This window comes from Magnolia sinica, chromosome 4 (assembly GCF_029962835.1).
Source record: "Magnolia sinica isolate HGM2019 chromosome 4, MsV1, whole genome shotgun sequence".
Classification (NCBI taxonomy): Eukaryota; Viridiplantae; Streptophyta; class Magnoliopsida; order Magnoliales; family Magnoliaceae; genus Magnolia; species Magnolia sinica.
Genome location: NC_080576.1, coordinates 53,479,262 through 53,499,175, shown reverse-complemented (window position 1 = coordinate 53,499,175; position 19,914 = coordinate 53,479,262). Strand labels below are relative to the sequence as shown.

The 19,914-nt window shown below is 39.2% G+C and overlaps 1 protein-coding gene across 4 annotated transcripts in view; it reads right to left on the bottom strand.

Annotated features, from left to right (window-relative positions):
- Nucleotides 1–19,914, bottom strand: part of LOC131243118 (uncharacterized) — an 81,600-nt gene that overhangs the window by 24,101 nt on the left and 37,585 nt on the right. For 2 of the 4 annotated variants that reach the window (XM_058242229.1, XM_058242228.1), the window contains one exon: nucleotides 7,763–7,855. The exons of 1 other annotated variant lie outside the window; for it this stretch is intronic. In XM_058242229.1, coding sequence (XP_058098212.1) covers nucleotides 7,763–7,855 — 93 coding nt within the window. Of the gene's footprint in view, nucleotides 1–7,762; nucleotides 7,856–8,498; nucleotides 8,579–19,914 lie in introns of all 4 variants that reach the window. One more of the 4 variants, XR_009169877.1, reaches the window with a different exon arrangement.

Here is a 19,914-nt window from a genome sequence, read left to right as displayed (position 1 = left end):
CTCTACCAGTGTTCGAAATATCGATACTATCGGCCGATATATCGGCCGATATTATCGGTATCGCACCAGTGCAAGACGAAACTCCGCCGATAACACCCGGAAGATACCAAAAATCCAAAACTTCAGATATCGTACGATATTATCGTCGATATCGTGCGATATATCGTCGACATCATGCGATACATCGTTGATATCGCCGATATCACCAATACAACCCACCCCGATGCCGTGGGTTGTGGAAAATCAAAAAATTTTGAATTAGAAAAGAAAGAGAGAGAGAGAGAGAGAGAGAGAGAGAGAGAAAGTACCTCGCTGCGTGAAGGAGAGAGAGAGAGAGAGTACCTCGCTGCGTGAAGGAGAGGGAGAGCGCTCGTGACAGAGAGGGAAAATGAAGATGGGGCGGGAGGGGTGAAAATGGGGATCGGCGTGGGTGTGGTTTACTGAGCACGCTCCTATCGTACTCAGTAAACTCAGTTGGGGCCCACCTTTAATGTATGTGGTCTATCCACACCGTCCATCTGTTTTCCCATCTAAAATAATGGGTTGATCCCAAAAATTAGAACGGGAAGTGGATCATACCACAGGAAACAGTGGTGACACTGATTTCCACCGTTGAAACCTTTTTGGCCCCTGCAGTGATGTTTATCAGTCATCGAAACCGTTAATAAGATCATATGGACGTGGATTAAAAGAAAATACGAATTTAATAAGATCATGTGGGCCCTGCAGTGATGTTTATCAGTCATCTAAATTTAATATTGTGGCCAAAAATGGCATTTCAACGGTGGATGTTCAATTCAACTATTTTGTAAGGTGTGGCCCATTTAAACATTGTATATGGTTTATTTTTGGGCTAAAGCCCTGAAATTATCTATTAAAATGTATGGACGGAGCAGATAAAATACATAAATCGTGGTGGACCTCACATGAGTTTACACAGTACGCTAAGCGTACTGAGTTACTCAATGTACAATCATATAAAGTGGTGTCCATGTTCTGTGGGTCCTACGGTAATGTGTGTGTCGTATCTACACCGTTCGTTAATTTGGAAATAATTTTTTAGGGCATGACACAAACAATGATGTAGATATAAATCTTTAGTGGACCCCGCCACAGAAAAAAGCGGAGAGAGTGACGCCCACCATTGAAACTCGTAGCATTCTTGAGGTCCCATCATAATGTTTATTTGTGATATAATCTGTTCATAAGTCCAGAAAGATATGGAATAACGGAAAACACAAATATCATCTTAATCATCCATCTCTTGTGGCCCTCAAGAAATTTTTAATGGTGAACGTCACTCTCTCCATCGCTTTTCGTGGTAGGGTCCACTCGAGCTCTGGATCACTCATTTTTTGGCTCACCCCTAAAATGATCTGTCAAATGGATGGACGGTGTGGATAAAAAAATACATCGTGGTGGGACCCACGTAACTTGGTGACGTGACTTGATGTCCGCGTTGGAAGCGGATTGCGTCTTGAGTGGCCTACTGTCAGAGTAAACTGTGTGGGGTCCGCTGTTATTTATTTATTTTATCCACTCCGTTAATCTATGTTAAAAGATAAATTTAGGGCCTGACCTAAAAACGAAGCAAATTAAAATCTCAAGTGGACCACACCACAGGAAACAATTTGATTGAACCTCTACCATTAAAAAAATTTTGGAGACCAAAGAAGTTTTGGATCAAGCTGAAGTTTGTGGTTTCTCTTCATCCATGTCTTTGTGATCTTACGAACAGGTTGGATGACAAATAAAAATTACTTTAGACACTAGGAAGGTTTCAACGGTGGAAATCATTATTCCACACTGTTTCCTATGTAATGGTCCACTTGAGCTTTGTATTTACTTCAATTTTGGGATCAACCCCTAAAATTATCTGTAAAAATGGATGGACGGTGTGGATAAACCACATAAATTCATAGTAGGCCCAACTGAGTTTACTCAGTACGATAAAAGCATACTGAGTAACTTAGTACGCAATCCAATTACTGTACGGAGTAACTCACTACGCTTAGTGTGCTGAGTAAACTCTGTATGGTCCACCATGATTTATGTATTTTATCTGCTCCGTCCATCTATTTTAATAGATAATTCTAGGGCTTCAACCCAAAAATGAAACATATACAATGTTCAAATGGACCACACCATAGGAAACAGTTGAATTGAACGTCTACCGTTGAAAATTTCTTGGGGGCCACATAAATTTTGGATCAAGTTTATATTTATTTTTTCCCTTCATCCATGTCTGTACGATCTTATGAATAGGTTGGATGACAAATAAACATCATTGTTGGGCCTAACAAGGTTTCAACGGTGGATATCATTATCCCTGTTGTTTCCTCTGGTATGGTCCACTTGATCTTTGGATATGATTCAATTTTTGGCTCAACCGCTTAAATTAGATGGAAAAACGAATGGATGGTGTGGATAGATCACATACATTCAAGGTGGGCCCAAGTAACTCAGTTGCAATCCGATTTCCCACGCAATCCGCGTCCGTGACGTGCAAAGATGAGCACTGATGCTCCTCGTGCTCCGGTTGCATGAACGGTTCAAAGGAGATTAAAGTTACATGGGCCCAAAGTGATGTATTTATTATATCTACACCGTTTATCTATTTTTAGAGACCATATTAGTTCATATTAGAGCAATATCTACACCGTTCAATTTAAAAATAGTTGCGTTAGTTCAGTTAAACATCGCATAACTTAGGAACCTATACAAAGGAAATTTATTATGTGCATCTTTTTTTTTGAGATATTATGATTTAAAAGTGTGTATTAAGGGTCTTTTTAACAATCCTCAAAGTTTCATTAAAAAATTCAACCATTTTCTCAATGTTTCCCCATGTTTCCCAAAAAGTGCGATAAACTATGCGATACAAACGATATATCCCGTGCGATAACCGATACGTATCTGTATCCCAAGGGTGCGATACATTGTGCGATACCGATATTTCGAACACTGATCTCTACTAGAGTTGTGAGTCGATTGGGCTTGAAAGACAAATCTCACCCTCAGCCCTACAAAGTGTCGTGGGTTGATGAGTCCTCCATTCCGATCTCACACCGATGTTGTATCCCTATCTAGTTTGGGTCATATAAGGATTCGTTGTGGTGCGATGTGGTTCCCATGGATGTCGCCACATCATCTTAGGTAAGCCCTGGTTATTTGACTTGTACATTATAATATTCGGCCGCTTATTTGTACATTCATATTTGAGGGCAAGAAAATTAGATTGAGTCCTCTTCCACCCAAGAGCATACCGGGTAAGAAGGAAACCACCAAGAAGGATAATCTTGAAACTTCGAGGAAGTCCAAAACCTAAGTCTCTTCATATCATTAATGTAAAATAATTTAAAAGAGAGACTAGGGAGGATTCAGAGGTGTATGCCCTCGTGACTAGAGAGGCTACCCCCCAGGTTGGTGTAGAGTTGCCTAGTAAGGTGATTTTGATGATGGATGAGTTCAGTGATGTCTTTTCTGATGAGCTTCCACCTATGAGAGACATCTAGCATGCCATTGATCTACTCCCCAAGTCAACTCTCTCAAACCTTCCTCATTACAGAATGAGAACCCCACAGAGCATGCGGAACTCAAGAAGCAAGTTGATGAGCTTCTTAGGAAATGGTTTATTCAGGAGAGCATGAGTCCATTTAAGATAGTATTTTGGTACAAGCCTAGAATGCCTATAGATCTCATACCCGTGTCCGTTTCACATACGCCATCTGAGTTCGCAGAAGCAGTTGCATGGCATATTCATGATTTGCATTGTGAGATCAAGAAGCGTATTAATACTAGTAATCAACATTATAGAATTTATGCAGATTCACATCGTAGGTTTAAGGAGTTTCAGGTGGGGGACTACGTCATGGTCCACATTAGGCCCAAACGATTCTTACAGGGAACCATGAGGAAATTGCATGCCCATAGTGCAGGTCCATATAAAATTTTGACAAGAGTGGGCCATAATGTATATGTGGTGGATTTTCCATCTAACACGAGCATTAGTGCAACGTTCAACGTGAAGGACCTTGTGCCTTGTGACAAACCCACACATCTATCTTCTAGCCCTCCTGCAAACCTTTCTCATATCATAAATGATGGTATCCCTAACCCCATCCCTAGCCCATGGCCTTTATCAGACTTTACTTCCACCCATTGCCTTCTCTTCTATCACTACCTAGGTGGAAAGAAGAGATTGAGGATGTTCTGGACTACCAAGTGGTCTCTACACGCCATGGAGGATATCAGAAATACCTCGTGAAGTGGAAGAACAAGCCGAATTCAGACAACACTTGGATTACAGAGGCAGAGTTCCAACGCATTGATCCTAACCTCCCCGAACGTTATCGCAGCTTTATTTCGCTAGCAGCGAATTCTTCTCAGCCGGAGAGAATTGGTGAAGACATCAGAGGACCTACTCAGGTATACTAGAGACGAAGATGACCACCCACATCAACACAACTTTCTTTATGGATGGGAGACAAGTTCCAAATGAGGCCCGTCGGGCCATTTTGAAGACCCCACGAGCATTGGACGTGCATCAGGAAGACCCCACTTTGGGATGACGCATGTGGGGCGCTTAAAAGACCATTTTAGTTATAGGATTTTTATTCTATGTCCATTTGACCGTTGGATCTTGTCGATCAAACCATCGGGCCGCCAAATCTTCCAGACCTGGGCCCCTTGGACTCTGATCTTGCTTCCTTTATGTTTTTTGTTATTTTTATGATTTATTTGATAGTCGAGATTGATAGTAAGTGTTTTAGTTTTCTTATTTTAGATTATGGGCCATTTCACTTAAGTGAGTGGCATACTTGTAATTATTCCGAATTTTTAATTATAAAAGCACAGGGGGGTGGAGGTCCAACCTTAGTGGTGTTATTGAGAAGAAAGAAAAAAGAGAGAAGCTCTCTTGTTTAAAGGAATTTTTATTTTTGTGTTTTAAGGCTTGTGAGAAACCCTCTTTTTCAATTAAATTGTGGAAGGGTAGAAGCTTGTTTGGTGGTGGATTCCCCAAGGAACATCTGTCCTCTTTCTCTTCTTCGAAAGGTATCCTTCTTCTTCTCTTGTTTTCCCATTACAACCTTATAAACCCATCAAAACCTACCCCACTTAATCCTCCTTCTCTTTCTTCTCCTTTACCTAGACACGTATGGGCCCCCATTTGGGGTTTTCCCTCTTTGATTTTCCTCCAAAACTCCCCAATCCCTAGATCCTTTGAATCCCTAAAAACCCATTCCAAAATCTCCATTCATGAATACAAAACCCTAATGAAAATCTAAATTTTTGTAAAACTTTTCCCAAACCAGAATTTTGCTTGCATCTTTGTCTATCCACGTGGTTGTTGCACTACCCACGCTAGATTGGAAGTCCCTACTTCCAAGTGAGCCACTCTTGAATTATTTTATATTTCCGTGCACCGTATATGTGATAACCTAGGACATTCATGTTATAAATCTGAATTTTCGAACCTATTATGTGGTTATGTTTGATTTTACATGTTGATTACTGAAATTAATGTGTAAATTTATCTCTCGTCTTGCATTCTAAGGTAGTTTCCATCATCCTACATCACCACACCACCCCCGCCACATCGACTGAGAAATAGTCCACTGCCACGGCAAAGCGATCAACGGTTTTTGGTAACAGATCCTAAAGAGCTCTATCTCGGCACCACACATCTACCCATAAGCGGATTCGCTTCCCACTCACAAGTTTGAAGGACAAACCCCTGCAAACAAAGTGTTCTATGGCCGCAACCGCTTCCCCTTCCACACCCCCCCCCCCCCCCCCCCCCCCCCTCAGGTTCCATAGTTGCTAGCAATCAGCTCCCTCCATCTACTGGCTTCTTCTTTAGCGAACCTCCAAATACAATTTGCCCGATAAAGCGTTATTTGCAATTAAGAGAAGCTTCATCCTAGCTCCCCCTTCCTTAATCGGTTTACTTCTTCTCACTTGAGAAGATGAAACTTTTTCCCCTCACTCGCTCCCCTCCATAGGAAATCCTTTCCGCATGAATATATCAAAAAGAGGGAAAATGATGGCTTACCCTTTCACCCGACAGTTCCCAAAATGGTCTACTCTGCTTTCATTCGTCGAACCCCACTCAAATCTTCTGTTTTGATCCTCGAATAGGCCTAAATCTATTCTAAAATTAGATTTTAAGCTTTCTTCATGATTGAAATGAAAAGTAAGGTATTTTGAAAATAAAATTTTCAAAATGAGGCCTTTATGATAATATCGGACATAATGGCCCCATATTAATGCTGATACGGGGCGTATCGGCATGTATTGGCCAATACAACCCATTTTTTCCTTAATGAACCAATATTCAAAACATTGATGTACTCTAGACATCAACATCATCAAAGGATGGGCATGGCATGCCTTTGAAATAAGAATTCAAAGGCCAAATACAACTTTACCACCACTCGAAAAAAACCAAAAAAAAAAAAAAAAAACAATCAATTTGATTGGACACTGGATAAGTTTTACATAACTATCTCAGCGCCTTTAATAAATGGTTGTTACCTTTCAAGAAAAAAAGAAAAAGATAAGTTTCACACAATGTGACTGTGATTAGAATGGAGACATGTTGTAATCCCATTCAAAAAAGAAAAAAGAAAAAGAAAAAGAAAAGGACAAGTTGTGATCATTTTAAGATACGGCAACTCATCCACTGTTATAATCTGAACTACCAAATCATGGGATTCATTGTAACTGAAACATTGCAAAAAAAATAGCATTGAAATCACACACATTGGACAATTTGAAATATAAGAGCTCACCCATTTCATGTACATTGTCTCAATCATCGGTTCTAAGATGAGCTATCGATGTCCTGGGGGGGGGGGGGGGGGGGGGATAGGACAATTCCAATTCCTTATAATAAAATGCGGAAAATATATTCTCAATTGCACAATGTATTGAAACTTAGATTCCAAGTAATTCGTAGGACAACCTTCACTATTATTTTAGGCAGGACAACCTTATTTCACGATGTCCTTGAAATCAATCTTTCAAAACAGTAAAAGGCAAAGAATCAAATAAATCAATCATCACAAATGCACAACGGGTTATATTGGTTCGGTGTTTAACACACACCTACTCCACTCCCAAAATTACTACCCTCGTAACTTTGGCTTTCCACTATATCAAGGTTTTCACAGGTTTACCTTAAATATAACGGAAATAAAATAAATAGAAAGATGGAAAGATGTCTATGAAATAAATTGAACAGTGGAGAAATCCCTGTGAAGTTTTCCAGCCCATCGGTATTCAAGACTCTAGCTTCACTAAAGCCATGGCTTCAAGAGTCAAAGTTGCTGCTGGTTTGAATTTAATTCCTATAGTGTTTGAAGGCAATTCAGTAATGCAATATCGGGGGCTAGATGTGGGTTATGCCCTGTAGGGGTTGCGGATATTGTGGAGGAAGTGCTTGACGTGTGCATCGGTCATACAGTTTTATTTCCGCACGTCAAAAGAGACTAATTTAGAGGGCGATGGGCTAGAAAAGTTGGGAACTTTGGGGAGCGAGTTCCAAATAGTTAATAGGAAATAAGTGTTTCTAGTCTGTGGTATTTTGTTTTTGGCTGTTTTGGAATTTCCTTCGTTTGCTATTTCTGCAAGGACCTGAGTTTTAGGCTCTATTTATGTCCTGTTTTTCTTCTCCTTTTTTCTAATAAAAATTTCTCGGCCTACTCATTAAAAATAAATAAATAAATCAAACAGTGAAATTCATGAGGCAGATAGACACCTGAAATAGGTTGTCTGCATACGCACTGACATTGCGCAACAATGTCCGTCTTGCTTCGGCCTTCCTGAATCTTTTTCCATAGTTGTTGCATCTCTGTGGATAACATAATTCTCAGTCATAATTAATTAAGATAAGGCATAGAAGTTCATCATTGTATTTATGCTTTTTCTGTAGTTAATCTGATGCCATGTCCAAGGAAAGTTAAATGGTGAACAGTTCCCATACGATGCCATGCACTTCATGATGCCTTACAAGGCTGGTAATCAGTTTTACTGCAACGAGAGAAGTGCATGATCTAGAAAAGCTCTATCACTAAAACAAGATAGTGGTTGTTGTTGACATTGGCGTACATAAGCCATTCCATTTCAAGGGCCTGCTCAAAAACTTTGGATGCACCCCCATTGAAAATTACATGAATGATGCCAACCATGTTGTATTTTCTAGGGCAATATACTGCAAGCGAGGATGGCAGGATGCACTTTAATTCTGACACCCACAAAAACAGACCCAAAATGTGAAGGATAATGGGTCAGACCCATTACCATCACACCCTCATTTCAGGGTAGTCAAGAATGGGCCTGCCCACATGCCTGAGCATCCCAAAAGAACTTTAAAGCCACCATGACTCTCAAAAACTCAGAAACAAATTCCACATACAAAGCACATGTCCAACAAAGAAAGGATAGTGTTGCAAAAACTTAAATGAAATAGAGAGCCACGATAAGCCCACACACACCTATAAATGCAGACATATCCCAAACTGACACGTGTGGGACATCTGAGCCATGTATCAGATGGGCCACCCATGTACATGATCTGGCCAACCATAAACATGACAGTTCAATCATCAGGTCAGCCACAATGCACGAAAACAATGGACAGTTTATTTATAATAATAATAATAATAAAGAGCCAATGATACATATCCAACATTGCATGCGTCCCTGTCACTTGATGAATTGCCTGTCTGGCTCAAATGTTACCTAAACTGCTAACTCCCATATATTTTCTATCCGAATCATGCGATCCATCTATGGGCCATTTACAATACAGATCGCTCATTTGACCAACCAAAGTTATGGTTTATACTCTAATTGTTAACTAAGTTATATTTTTAATTTAGATTCAATTTTTATACTTCAATTTATGTAATGTCAGACAGACATATATAGCATAACACTATGCGCCTAGGATTTTTTGTAATAACTAATAACATTCATCATTGGTAAATGAATGAGAACAATTTTTGGATACACAGAGGCATGCTCACCTACGCACCTTTGCACACGTGTCATGGACCCAAAATCCAATCGGTCCATGTGATGTGGCACCCCATGAAACCCCCAGGGCCCAATTTTCAACATGATCCAAAACTCTGATAGGCCATAGCATAGAGAGATGCAAATCAAGGGAGGAAACTATTTCCTTTTGCCATGGCCCACTAAAGTTTTGGATCATGGTAAAAGTTGGGCCCTAGGGGTTTCATGCGGCGCTGCATCATATGGACCATTCAGATTTTGGGCTCATTTCATGTGAGATGAGTTCTCAAAAAGTTATCACAAGAACCCGTGAGAACTGGTGCACTAGTGAGCATTTCACCACACACACACATGTATATAGCAGCATTTGAAATATCAGTATCACATTACGTATCGCACCCTTGGGATAAAGATACATATCGGTTATCACACGGGATATATCATTTGAATCGGGTAATTTATTGCACTTTTTGGGAAATATACGAAAACATTGGGAAAATGGTTGAACTTTGAAACTTTTAAGGATTGTTAAAAAAGACATCAATACACACTTTTAAATCATAGCATCTTAAAAAAGAAGTGCATATAATAGGTTTCCTTTGTATAAGGTTCTAAGCTATGCGTTGTCCGACTGAACTAATGCAACTATATTCAAATTGAATGCATAACATTTAGAGTGTATTTGATGATCATTTCATTAAACACTCCTAAATACTATCAATTGATAGTTGGTTGAAGGGAAATTTCAAAAATATATCTATTTTAATAATTTTTTAATTATTTTTATATTTTGAAAATTGACAAGGACTTGACAAATCAGTAGATCAGCCCTCATGCATGCTTGATTTCATGTTTGGAGTGCAACATTGCAAGCAATTTGGTAGAAACCCCAATATTCCCCCAACCAGACCACCTACACTCAAATTTCAAAATTAGAGTGTATGTGATGAGCGTTTCATCAAATACTCTTAAATACTTCGAAATTAGACTCAATTGGCAGCTGGTTGAGGGAAATTTTCAAAAAAAAAAAAAAATGAAGAACATGAAGAACCAATGGATATCGAAATCAAAGCTCCAACTCCATGATTATTCATGCATAACATGAAAAACCAATGGATCTGGAACCATTTGACACTAATTTAACATAATTTCAACAAAAAATTTGATCGGAAATTAAAAATGCTCACCGGATCAAACATGTGGGATATATCGGCACTACTTATGCATTCCGTATCGCACAGGTGGGATACAAGATACATAGTGGGATATATCGGTTGATATCGTCGATATTTAAAACATTGTATATATGTATGTTTGTATATCTGTATTTAGTAATACCTTCGGAGTCACCAACATAATCCTTCCCCCATGGTACCATGTATTAGAGGAAGTAGCGCACCATATATGTATATTTGTATATCTGTACTTGGTAATATTTTTAGAGTCACCAACATAATCCTACACCCAGGGTACCATCTATTGAAGTAGCGCACCACATACCCATTCCCATACAACATACCAGAGCATCCAACAATCCAGCTCTTGACTTTTTGCCCAAGTAATCTACAAATCCACCAAGTGGGCATGTGCGGCCACATGTAAAGGCACGTGTCAAATGACACGTGGGCTTAGCAACACTCTAAAAATATTTAAAATAGGAAAATGTATATAGGAGTCTATAGTTTCCAGAAGCAAAGCTTAAATACTGCCTCATGGCTATCTCCTAATATGCATTTTTTCTTAGCTCAGGTAGATTCAATTTACCATTATAAATATTTCTCATCTTGATGGGCAGTTATCATTTCTCCATTAATTTGTAATCAACTCTGCTCATAATTGAATCCTTTCACAAAACAAATGGCCCCATTTTTTCTATTAAAATAGTGTTCTCCCTTTCACTATTAATGCTTTCAAGCCCCTCATATAATTTTGATCTACTATATCATACATTTGATCAAAACATAATCTCTCTTGCAAACCTCGCCTTTCTCTTATCTTCACCGACATGGCTTTTGTGGGGATCCAATTTTACATGAAATTTGCTTTTATTGAAGACACATAAGACACCTTTTCATTATTGTCATTGTTGGATTAGTGCCTTTATCACAACAAAAATCCATCTTGGTGATCTTTTTGTTCACCATATCCCAAGGCATCAAGAACCACTAAAATTTTCACCTGACAAAGTTGAGAGATGCCAACACTTGCATGGCTCAACAGACCTATGTAGGCCCCAGGCTCCATCCACCATCCATATAAGTGGACCCCGGCACAACACATGGCCCAATTAAGGAGTGGGCTCCATCAATCCACGTCACTCCCACCATACAGGGAACGGATCCCATCATATGCAACCCTATGGGTCTACAATTGAAAAAGAAAAGAAAACATAAAAATGGAAACTTTTTTTCAAATCCAATTCTTTTATTCCAAAGTTACTCAGAAAAACATTCCATCTTTTAATGAATTTATAACCATTTGAACCTTAAACTGTCTTATGACTCATCAATTAGATGAGTTTTGAATTTATTTTTTTAATTCACCGTCAAGGAACAAGCAATCTCCTCTCGCAACAAGTTGCTCCTCAAATCTATGTCCCCATTCCATCTTATTCTTGGATATTTCTCATGATATTGAGAAAAGATCAATAAATATCTCCATGGATTCTCTTAGTTTTTGTGTATGGTATCATATAAACCATGCCCAAGTGGGCCCACCAGTCCATGCACACCTGTTGCTAAGGGAGGGTCCAGGGGTCCCATGTTCAAGATGAGGCCCCATTCCACATGTCAAAGTGAGACTGGTATATTAAAAAGAAGGGCAAAACGAAAACACTATTTGGCTTGTGAGCTGCGGTAAGAATAAGAAGAATAAAATGAGGTAGGGATGTTTTTATGGGTCGGTTAACTTGGGCTTTAAATTTGTAGCTAGGATTTTCGAATGTCCAAGATTTACTGGATCATGCCCTATCCATATAGGGGCCCACTAATGAACCAGATTGGACCCTAGTTAAATCCAAACCATTCAAAAACTAGGGCCTTACCATGAAACAAGCAAAGCTCCAAAAATCTCCACTAAAGAAACCCAATTTGGGCCCTTTAATTTGTGGGCCCATTTCAGCGATCCAGATATTGAGATGGTCAGCTCCACAGTGGAAACACCGTGATTAGTGGGGACCATTTCATGATCCTTTGGATGAAACCTATTTGGGGCTTTTGAAATGATTGGCCCAACAGACCATATGAATTGCGGACCCATAGTGGATGGCATGTAGCCTGAAAATTATGGATTTAATTATCCCATCCACCCAATTGCTTGGTAGCAAATGAACAGCTAAAATAATTTTGTTACTGGTCCAAACTCCAAATTCAATGGTAAATCACATAATTAAGACTGTCCAGAACAATGTGATTTTTGGATATGCTCTATCCACGACAGGTCTCAAGAGAATAACTTAATGTAAAATCAATGGTTTAGATCATCCAACCAATGCAATTATGGGTGTGATCTCCATCCATAACAGGCCCCACAATTTGGATGGTCTGAAATGGGTGCCGTGAAAGATGAGACTAATTTTGACCTTGTGATCAATAGCATTTGAGGTCACTTTGTAGAGTTATCCAAACTGATTTTCGCCTTTTGAAATGGGTGCCATGAAACATAATGTACAAGCAGAATTGGATCCAGTGATTATCGATATGGCCCATGTTCAGTGATCCAGACCATTAGTATGATAGGTCTCACTGTTGATGGCCCATGCACCAAAAATCCCCCAAAATTAAAGATACCGACCATGAAATGTTAGCCTTTCTCAACAAACCTGAACCTTTTCCTGTGTTTTCTTTCTTTAATCATCCATTTCTTGGCCACCTCATGAAGAATTAGGCCCTCTCCAATATGGCGGATTATTGGTCTATGAGCCATCATGGTGAAACCCATCCAATCAATAGTTGTAGCAATTGATCCATGGGCACCGGTTGTACAGACTAAAAGCTTGATTGGTACTATATAGACATTGGCCAAAACATTGTATCATACATCTTTAAGAAAACCTTTTTTTTTTTTTTTGTGGTTAGAGCCTCATGAAGGGAAGCAACTACGATATCTAAGAGGAATCAAAGGCCTCACACATATACCTCAGTTTTTCAATTCTAACAAGTGGGGACCATTGTTCGATAAATACGGGCCATTGGTCTACTGGACCCCAGCTTTGAGGAATTGTGCTGAACTTCAGAAATATATTTAATCTTTTGAAATTTTTGATAAATATAATATTCTTCTTCTTTTTTATAATCTGATTAGCAATTTGTAAACCCCCATGCCTAGTTGGACCCAGATTAACAGCTTGTGTTCATGTGCATCACCCATTTGAATAATCAGGTTTTATTTTATTTTATTTTTTAAATCTTTCTTGGGTTTCTTCGTTTTAATTTTCTAATGAGAAAATTGGCTTTTCTGTGGGTGCAATTCTTGGAATTCCATGCCACAATTGAACAAACTTCTAATGCATTGCCTACAAATTTCTCCATCTCTATTTTCCCATTCCTTGAGTCTTCCCAATAGGGGCTAGATTTTGGCAGATCAAAAGAAGTGATGTGTTTGTAGAGAACTGCTAGAGAAATGATGAATTCATTTCAGTCTTAATGGAATTTTATTAAAAAATTTCCCACTCCTTGGTTGTGTAGAGCAAGCTAGTATCTTCTTTCTACTGAAACCTCCTTTACCAACATCGAGCAACATTGGTATGTTCTCCTATTTTCATTGCAATGACAATAAAACTCACCATCAATCATGCATGTGGTAAATTACGAAAAGTTTTAGAGAAGTAATCAAAGTACTTACCTAATGGTTTTCACAATAATGGAAAATGTATTCACAAGTCAAAAACAATTCATGACTTCAGTGAAGTATAGAAGAATATAATGGGAAGAAATGCAATGAATGATTATAAATGGTTACAATACACTACATAATTCAAAAAAGAAAAAAAAAAAAAAAAAGGAAGGATTCCACTGAATTTATAAGACATGATTTTCCTTGAAACGTTGACAATATCATGAAGTGAAAGCATAATTGTGTTCCTTAATGAAAATTTTCATTCGAAAACAACATTATTCAACTTTGTCATAGTACCCATAGGCAGTCAATCGGTGATTTCAAGAGAAGAACCCTAGAGATTTTAAGTTAATCACAAATTACAAACTTCAATTTTTTATGCACATTTAAAGAAATGTGCAATTATGATACAAGATAAGTTTTTTCTTTTTCTTTTTTTCTTGGTTTCAAAAGTAATTGAAGAAGAGTGAGCTCCAATACTAAAGAAATGGAGAATGATTTGAAAGTCTATTGCTCAAATATAAAAATCAAGAAGAGTGGGAGTTTTCTCTAACCTTGATTAATATCTAAGTCAAGGTATTCCGTAATGGTAACAGTGGCCATAACGGCCACCACCATTACCTTTATGATACGGGGTGTAACGGCTGTTACAGGGTCTATAACGGTCGTTATGGTCTCTCTTTTTTCTTGGAAAAAAAATCAAAGAGCCTATATCGGCCCTGTAATGGACCGTTGCGGGGCCGTTATAGCCTTTACAAGGGTTGTAACGACCTTTACGAGTCATTATTTTCTGTAACGGCCGTTACGGCCATTACAACCCTGTAACATATAATGTAACCAAGGTGTTTCGTATCCGTTACGATATGCCCATAAAGGCCGATACGTATAGGTAACGGTCATGACCGTTACGCAATATGGGAGTGAAAAGGAGCAGTTAGTTTTTTGAGACCGTATCAACCATTACAGTGGCCGTAAAGGCCGTCACAGGGCATAACGACCGTTACTCCAGTAACGGTTGAAAAACGATTACTTTTTTTTTCTATTTAAATTCATTTTTCTCTTCTTTTTCACTTTTCTTATTCTAAAACTCTCCTATATCATTTTACGACAGATTTCGACCACTCTTACTATAACTTTTAAGATTAAAACTGTAAATTGAAGTGATTTGAGCGAATAGAATCTCCAAGGGCCCTTTTTTAAAAATAAAAAATTGAAAAAATAGTATTTATGCCTTTTTGTGATTTCTAGTTCTAATGCTTAATTGTGATGTGTAAACATTAGAGACATATTAAACAATTCACTAGACAGCCCGATGCAACACTCTCACCAAAGAGTGGACCGTTACACTACCATAAATATGTTCAAAACAAAAAATGAATATATATTTAAAATATTTACATTATTCCTGATTTTCTAAATATTTTTTCAGAATTTTTTGGGCAAAAGAAAATTTTCAATCGTTACGGGGGTTGTAACGATCATTACGCCCCCATATCGACTGTTATGGCTGATACCCGTATCAGTAACGGTGGTGACCGTTATGGCCACCGTACCGATACGGAATACCTTGAATGTAATGGCCTTTACAGCATACCATGTATCTAATAGAAGATGTACTTCTTTTTTTACAATGACGGGGTCACATACAAAAAACTTACTAGCAAAATCCACACAATGGTCTGGTCACCAAATTTTGTGATGGTACAATTCATCTAACTCACCCATCACTATATCAAACATTTTGGGAGGAACCAACATCATTTTCCATAGGTAAATTCCATTGACAAAAGAAGTATCCTAAAGCAACGAAATGAGGACCATTGTTTTGCTCTCTTGCCCCAAATTCATTTAAAACATTCTCCCCTTTGCATTTTGTGTCTAATACTTCAAGATGCTATGAGATGGGATACTCGAAATGTTGAATAATACGCATAGGTAAAGATGCATGCAAACTCAAAACTTTTAACATAAGCAATTAGCTATATATTTTTGAAACCTTAAGGAAATAGTGCATGCCTCTTCCCCATATATATATATATATATATATATATATATATATATATATATATATATATATATATGCTCACCTGGGAACCGGTTCTCACAAGAACTTCTGAGAATTTTTGAGAACTCATCTCACATGATATGAGCACAAAATCTGAACGGTCCACGTGATGCAGCACCCCATGAAACCCCCAAAGCCCAACTTTTACCTTAATCCAAAACTTTGGTGGGCCATGGCAAAAGGAAACAATTTCCTCCCTTGATTTGTCTCTCTTTTCACTATGGCCGACAAGAGTTGGATCAGGTTGAAAGTTGGGCCTTGGGGGTTTCGTGGGGTGTCGCATCACATGGGTCGTTCATATTTTGTGCCCATGACACGTGTGCAAAGGTGCGCAGGTGAGCATTACTCTCTCTCTCTCTCTCTCTCTCTCTCTCTCTCTCTCTCTCTCTCTCTCTCTCTATATATATATATATATATATATATATATGAGGTCGACCTCATGGGAACTTCCCATGAGGTTGAATTGTGTGGAACCCATTGTGATCTATGTTGGACATCCACACCAAGCATTTGGTGGGTCCCCTCTAGATTATGGGATATCCCAAAAATCACCCCTATCCGGAATCCAAGTGAGCCATACCATTTGAAACATGTGAAATTATGCCTAAAACATCTAAAACCACTTGGTGGGCCCACCTAGTTGATATTGTTAAAACTTAGTGTGACCCCTCATCCAAGTGGGGAACACAATGGATGGACTAGATGTCTGAACCACATCTCAGTGGGCCCTATAAACAATCATGAAGGTTTCAATGGGTGATATCTACTCTCAACTGTTGTCTATGGTGTGGCCCACCTAAGTCATTGATTGGCTTGGTTTTTAGGCCCATGGCCCACCATGGAAGGGTGCATCTGTTTAATGGGGTGGATGTGTGACAAAGATCACAATGGGGCTCACAAAGCTCGGCCTCATAGTACCTTTTCCCTCTGTGTGTGAAGGAAAACAAGCACTTTTATTATATAAAAAATTGTTCGGCAACTGATGAGACGACGAAAAATACAAAGAATACAACTAGAGAGGGTCTACATTACGGACCCAAACAAAAAGTAGAATGATTTTTAATATGATCAGCCCCTGTTGCACATTTTGATACATCCCTCTTAATTTTCCACATGACTTCTTCCTAGAGCCCAGCTTTGCTGCGGAACCATTGAGAATTACACGCACCCCAAATGTTCCAAAGAACTATGAGCAAAGACAGGCACCAAAGAGCAAGCCTTTCCCTTAATAAACTAGACTCCATGCCACATCCATAACAGTTGCTCCATTGATTGAGGGATTACCCAAAAGATTCCAAACACTTTAAACATATGCGACCACACCTAACACAAATGGGCAATGCAAGAATAGTGGTCGATCGACTCTGCATCGCCACTGCAAAGTAGACATGTTGGGAAGAATCATGGCCTGCGTATGAAGATTGTCAACCATTAGAATGCACTACTTCTTACCAACCAAGCAAAAGAGGCTACTTTCGGAGTGCCATATGACCACAAAGCATGGAAAAACTCGCGACCTCTAGTACTCACCCTTGCCCGAATCAAGGAACAGAAAGACTTAATCGAAAATTTGTTGGACGGGAAGGCGCTCTATATCAAGGAATCCGAATAAACAAGGTAAAGATAAACCAGATGAAGCCACTCCAATGCCTCCTCATGGGCCAAGCCCCAACAACACAGGGGGCACCATGCTTCCACCACCCCTTTGAGGGAAAAACACGAATCCACGAACAAATTTTTCGAAGGGAGCAAACGAGCCAAAGATGGAAATCCCGCTACCAATGGTCTCTCGGCACACCATCAATCTCCCCAAAAACAAATCTGATTGCCATCACCAAGGGAGAATCTAAAGCCCAATTTGACCATGGGAGCAACAAAGTAAATGGACTTCCAAGTTCCAGATGCTCGATATTGAGAGGATTTCTTGACCTCCCAATCCCCCTCTTCCATACCATACTTGGAACCTATGAATTCCCTCCACAATTTTCCCTCTTTGATTCCAAACCTCCAATACCACTTGCTAAGACAAGCAACATTCAAATCCTCAAGTTTTTTTATGTCGGCACCACCCTTGGCTAGGGGTTTGCAAACTTCTTCGCACTTGAGCAAATGGAACTTGAATTTATCTTCATCCCCTTGCCATAAAAGATCTTGTCGCAATTTCTCTAGCCTATCCAAGATGAATTTTGGATATTTATACAAAGACATGTAATAAATAGAGAGGTTGGATAAGGCCACCTTACTAAGTGTTGTATGTCCCACCAAGGACAAGTGTCTACCTTTCCAATTGGATAGCTTCCATTCAGATCTTTCTATAACCTTACTCCACAGATGCTTCGAAGGTTTTTTTTGATACACAACAGGAGACCCAAGTATGTCGATGGAAAGGAAAATGTTCCACATCTGCACACATTTGCAAAGGAAGCTAACTCTTCCTTAGTCAGCCCTATTCCAAACATTTCATTCTTTGAAACATTAATTTTTAGCCCTGATAACTCTTCAAGACACCCCCAGAATTTTCCACAAGTAGTCTATGGCTTCATTTGCATTGCAAAATAGAAGTGTGTCATCCATGAATTAAAAAGGTGAAACAACCTCGCCCTATTCGGAATCCCTCGAAAGCCAGAAATGAGACCTGCCTCTTGGCCCTTATATAATGTGTCGCTTATAGATTCCTCCACCACAATAAATAAGTATGGGGAGAGCGGATCTCCTTGTCCTAAAACCCACGAAGCTTTGAAATACCTCTTACGGGAACCATTCACCAAGACCGAAAAGGATGCCAAAGAAACGAATTCAAGCATCCAACTAATCAACAGAAAAGGATGCCAAAGAAATGCATTCAAGCATTCAACTAATCTGTTTGCCTCCACATCCCAACCTTCTTAACATATACTGAAGGAAACCCCACTCAACATGGTTGTACGCATTTTGCGATATCCAATTTGCACACTACCCCTTTTCTACCTTATGTCTTGAATCAATGGATTCGTGGGCTGGCAATGCAATTATCTAAAATTTGGCTATCCACAACAAAAGCACCTTGATTTTCTGATATAACCAAAGATAACACCATCTTGAATCCATTCGCTAACACCTTTGTCGGGATCTTATAGGGACTTCCAATTAGGCTAATAGGCCAAAAATCTGAAAGTGATTCTGCACTTTCTTTTTGGGGTTATAGATGTGAACGAGGCTCCCATCCCTTTAGCAATCCTACCCTTTTCACAAAACTCCTGAACAAAGTCCACTAACTCCTTTATTGTCTCCCAAAAAACTTGAAAGAATGCAATAGGAAATCCATCGGGCCTCAAAGCCTTGTCACTCCCCAACGACTCGATTGCGCACTTAAATTTCTTCTTCAAGCACTGGTTCTCAAGAGATTCCGTATCCACTATTGAAACCTGACGAGAAGGAAAATTGTCTAGCAATGGACACCTCCCACCGTCACGAGCTAGAAAATTCAAATAGAAATCCACAATCATGGAGCATGCTTGTTGTTTATCTTCTAGCTTGTGACCATTCACCACAACACTGCTAATCTAATTAGTTCTAGCCAGTGTGCTAGCAATGCCATGGAAGAAAGCTGTGTTCTTATTGCTTTCTTTGAGGTACAATGCTCTCGACCTCTGCCTCCACATGATTTCTTCCTCTTTGCGATACTTGGAATACTCTACTGATAGGAACAGCTGCCTATTCCAATCATCTGCATTCAATTCAGCCCCTTCTTCCTTGATGCCAATCTCATTCAACTCACTGATAATGCTATCTACCTTTCTAGCTGTCTGATGAACATTCCTTGTTCCAGGCAGATAATTTTAACTTAAGAAGTTTGCTCTTGTTGGTCAGCCGAAAGCCTGTTGCACCAGAGACAGGAAAGGATTGCCAACAGGATTTAATGAGGTCAGCGAAGTTGTCCACTTCCAACCAAGCCAGCTCAAACCAAAAGGGTTTGGACCCCAACTGTCTTCTTCAACTTCCAACAGGATAGG